Below are 5,000 nucleotides of genomic sequence, written 5' to 3' on the forward strand. Positions count from 1 at the left end.
ATGTGCTTAAAACGAGGTCAACGCATCACCTTTTTAGAAATCCTGTAAAAATTAAATGTGATGTTTTAGCACACGTGATTGAAATTTGACTAATAGTATAAAGTCAAAATTTACTTTTAAACGCAATTGCAGTATATTACATATCTGATTAAGTTTCAGTTAGAGTTCTTAAAAAGTTGGTGTTGCTTGTGACCTTTGGTGTCATCAAACACAGCCCAATACTAAGACTCGATACGAAACTCTAAAGCTCATGTTTAATGTTTATAAAATGTTTTATTATGAGAAAAAAGCATAGATTTACTATCTGAATTCAAATCTTGGAGTAAATGTATACCGATTTGCCGATATTGAGGTTTATTGGTTTTGGTGTCATTTGTCACAAGCAACACGGCATGCGTGAACACGTGGAAGTTTGTTTCGTTAAATGGCGATTCACAATTTTGATCCACCCTTCTTACCAGTCTTTGAAGTGCAGCACTTTCATTTGCCTTTCCAGCGTGGCTCCAGGCAGAAAAGGTAAGTTGAACTTTGGTGTCATCGCTATTTCACATTGTCACAAGCAACACTTGATATTGGATATTACAAAGTGCCACCAAAAAATTATGTTTTCAGCTGTTATTCTATTTACAAATATGATATTATGACATCTCACATAAGACTGATTTTGACAAAATTAATTATTTCCTTGTAATTCTAATTTTTTTTATGTTTCAGGTTTGTATCAATCAAGAAAAAGACAAAACTCAAGCTTTTGACGAATCCAGATAAAAGAAGGGTTGTCAAGAAATTTGATTTGATTTACTATTAACACACTAAATTACTACAAACTGCAGATTTGAGCAGTAGGGCGGATGTTACCGTATGGTTACATGAATTCATTACCATGGCTGATATTTATCTAGAGTTTGTAAGACTTCTGGTACTTTTTGTGACCATTGGTGTCATTGGTTAAAATGTCACAGGTGACACTTAAGTTTGACGTTTCTAATGTATTTCTGATTTCATGTTCTTCAAAGCTTGAAATGTCGTTGAATTACATTTTAACAGGCTATATTACATGTGTTCAGTTGCTATTCTTGATTTATTGAGGCAAAATTGCGTTCTAGTGCCCATTTTGACCCAAGTTATAGCAACAATGGTATTACTAATTTCTAAGTATATTTCCAATTTGAAAGTATTTAGTTTCTTAAAATATTATTGAATTTCATTTTAGAGTAGGTTATTGTGCTTTTTTGACTGAAAATAATGATATATTATGGACGAAAGTGTGATTTGGTGTTGCTTGTACATAAGTATAAGTAATGGTGTCACCGGTCTTATGTCACAAGTCACATTCAGATGCTCTAATTTCCATATATATTTCTATTTTTGAAGTCTTTGGTTTCTGAAATACTATTAAATTCCATATTTAACTGTGGTTATTACACTGGTTTGACTGAAATTAATGATTTATTGTCAAAATTGCAATTTGGTATTGCTTGTGACATAAGTAATGGTGTCATCGGTCTAATGTCACAAGTGACACAATGTCGCTAAATAAGATATGCTTTGGTCACATTATTTCCCAACATTTTATTCCAAAAGTTTCTGAACATTGCTGGTAATCAGCATATGCAATATTGTTGTTGGTGTTAATGCACAAATATATATTTTTTTTTTTTTATATGCGGGTGGTTGGATGGGAGCATCACCCTTGAATCATATACCTATGATGTTCGCATGGGTGTACGATCCGATAGTGATGTCGTTTCTTCTTCTCTTTACTAGCCTATCCTGCTTCTTTGGTTTGTGATTGTATTTTTGACAGGGGATATTTTTTTTCCTGTAAATCCTCTGCCTGTTTGTTCTTGGTTATTTATAATTTAGCTTATGATATCTTTAGGTTATGCTTTTGATTGACATTTGTACTATTTTTGTTAGATTGCTTGTTTTTTTGTTTCAGCGGTCTCTCATATAACCTCAATTGTGTTGGAAGAGACCTAAAGCAACAAACAAAATATTTTTATGAAATAATATATTTGCATTCTATGTTGCTTGTGACCGATGACACCAAAAAGCAACATTTTCTCCAATAGTTTGTAATATTATTGTACCATGATTGTTGTTGATTGTGTCTTTTTGTCTATAACTTACTAAATAAAGTTTGATACTCAACAAAAATCATTTGGTTATTGAGTTTTTTGTCTCATTTTGGTGTCACCGGTCACAGGTGACACCAGCAACCTATAGGTATATTTGACGATATTATGCTGCGTTAGACCTTAAAGTTATCTAAAGGGCCTTTGATTCATGAAGTACAGGGTTTTTGCTACACATATAGAAACATGAATGGACTATTATGTCACTTTTATTTTGAGAAAAAAAATTGGCACCTTTTGACCTTGGCTCATATATATATATATATATATATATATATATATATATATATATATATATATATATATATATATATATATATATATATATATATATATATATAATCGCTTTCACACGGCATCTTTATCATTGACACCATCATCGTCGTCATCACCACCATCACCATAATCTCGCCAACTAAGAGGTATTATCCCAACCCATGTTTCATATACCATTGGTATCCATCTCCCCCCCCCCCCCCTTACTCCCTCTCCACACCCTCCCCACTATCCCTTTCATCTAAGGTCCAGTCCAGGTGAGATACAATCATGCCGGAGACGACTCAAGTCCTGGTGCGTCCACCGGAGAAACCAGCCCGGGTAATGAGACCCCTACCCCACTATCTCTCTCTCTCTCTCTCTCTCTCTCTCTCTCTCTCTCTCTCTCTCTCTCTCTCTCTCTCTTTCTTTCTTTCTTTCTTTCTTCTCTCTCTCTTGCTCTCTCTCTCTCTCTCTCTCTCTCTCTCTCTCGCTCTCTCTCTCTCTGTCGCTCTTTCTCGTTCTCTTCTCTCTCGCTCTCTCTTTCTTTTCTCTCTCTCTCTCTCTCTCTTGCTCTCTCTCTCTCTCTCTTTTTTTCTTTTCTTTTCTCTCTCTCTCTCTTCTCTCTCTCTCTCTCTCTCTCTCTCTCTCTCTCTCTCTCACTCTCTTTCCACCTCCCTCCCCATATTATTATTACTATTATTATTATCATTATTATTATTACTATTGTCATTATCATTATTATTATTACTATTATTATTATTATTATTATTATTATTATTATTATTATTATTATTATTATTATTATTATTATTATTATTATTATTATTATTATTATTACTATTATTATTATCATTATTATTATTACTATTATTATTATTATCATTATTATTATTACTATTATTACCATTATTATTATTACTATTATTATTATCATTATTATTATTACTATTATTATTATCATTATTATTATTACTATTATTATTATCATTATTACATAATCTGTCTTGTTTACATTCTATCCAGGCCGAAGCAGCCCCGTGGAGAGTGGACGCCTAACTCCTTCCAAAAGATCCTTCAGCCTTAGCATAACAAACTTCCTCAGGCGGTTCTCCCCGCATCTGAGAAGGAAGAAGTCTGAGAAGGGCAAAAACAGCAAAAGTAGCTCCGCTGCAGGATCCGCCCAGAGCTTGGAAACCGGAAACTACTTTGGAGGATTGACTGCTTCCGGTAATGGCGGCGGTGTTGGGGGCGTGTCCGATCACGAGGTGGGGACAACGAGCTCGGGTGACAACGCGTACTCGGACGGGGCGGAAATCGGGACAGCGGTCTCTAAATCGGGCCGGTCGCAAGAGGCCGACGACGACGGAGGGCGTTTGAAAAGGTCAAGTGTGAGGCAGTCGCTGATGAAATTGGTGGGAAGGAAGTCTAGGTCAGGGTCAAGGTCAAAGAAGAAGTCCAAGGGAGGTAAACACAATGGAACGAACGGTGACCCCATGGTGATCCCGACCCCCAGTCATTATACGATAGAGCTACAGGTGAGAATGAAGGCAGATTTTTTAAATAAATTCTTTTTTTCTTTTCTTTCTTTGGATTGACATTGTTTTGTTGATTCTGTCTTGTTGATGTTGTTATGTAGATGTGCGGCTGTGTGGTCTTATGGTATGGCACTCGCTTTGGGGTCAGAAGGTCCTGGGTCCGAGCCTCCCTCGGCGCATAGTTGAGTCATTGGAAAATGCTCTTTACTCACACTCTCTCAACGTACTCAGGTGTAAAATGAGTACCTGGACGTTAACAGCGTTGTTTCTGTCCGAAAAACATTGAAATATTGCCTAACAGGAGTCATGTCTCGTCCTATGTGTTAAGTGTTGCTGTTGGTCAGGAACCCCTTTTAAAGCACTTTGAGCACGTTTATGTATCTTGCGCTACATAAAAAGGCTCAATTAATTAATTATTTAGATATTGTTGTTGTGTTGATGTTGTCTTGTTTACTTTGTCTTGGTGATTTTGTTTTGTTCATATAATATAGTCTAGGTGAATTTTTCTTGCTTTTTAACTCACTCAATCCTAGAGATTTTTGCTACTTTTTAAAATTGGAAAAAAATGTGTTTAAAATGAGCATGTACATAGATAGTTTTATTCAGCTGCCATTAACATGTAAAAATGAAAAACATAACCTTTGATAAAACGCCTATAATTTGTCTCAGAAAAATGTAATAAATTTGCATGGGGTAAAAGAACCCGGGTAAACTACGGATATCGTCGGTGTTAGGGTTGATGAGTTAAGGGACGGTCTTCGATTTCCAAGCCATCGGTGTGTCATCCTTGGGGAAATCATTTTTATGCAATACAGACAGTGAAGTTACCGTTCTTATAACATCCCAAGTCGGAAAGTGTGGGAAAACGTAGATATATATAGTATGCGCTTAGCTGAGGAGCTTACAACTGTATAACGAACCAACACACAAAACTGTGTGAAACCATGATCGTTTATAGTCTGGTTAATACAGTTTAGTGAAAATTACTCATAAACGCGGATGGCAACAACAACAAAAAAACAATAACAAAGACCTGGGTGACTACAACTTAGAACTATGTAATTTTAAT

The 5,000-nt window shown here is 35.5% G+C and overlaps 1 protein-coding gene across 1 annotated transcript in view; it reads left to right on the forward strand.

The window, feature by feature from the left end:
• LOC144957926 (uncharacterized) overlaps nt 1-5,000 on the forward strand; it is a 145,606-nt gene that overhangs the window by 57,513 nt on the left and 83,093 nt on the right. Inside the window, exons 4-5 of the mRNA XM_078889483.1 lie at nt 2,661-2,735; nt 3,420-3,931. Of these exons, the coding sequence (XP_078745609.1) occupies nt 2,661-2,735; nt 3,420-3,931 (587 nt within the window). The remainder of the gene's footprint in view (nt 1-2,660; nt 2,736-3,419; nt 3,932-5,000) is intronic.

This window comes from Berghia stephanieae, chromosome 12 (assembly GCF_034508935.2).
Source record: "Berghia stephanieae isolate SIO BIC M18660-M18661 chromosome 12, UCSD_Bste_1.3, whole genome shotgun sequence".
Lineage (NCBI taxonomy): Eukaryota > Metazoa > Mollusca > Gastropoda > Nudibranchia > Aeolidiidae > Berghia > Berghia stephanieae.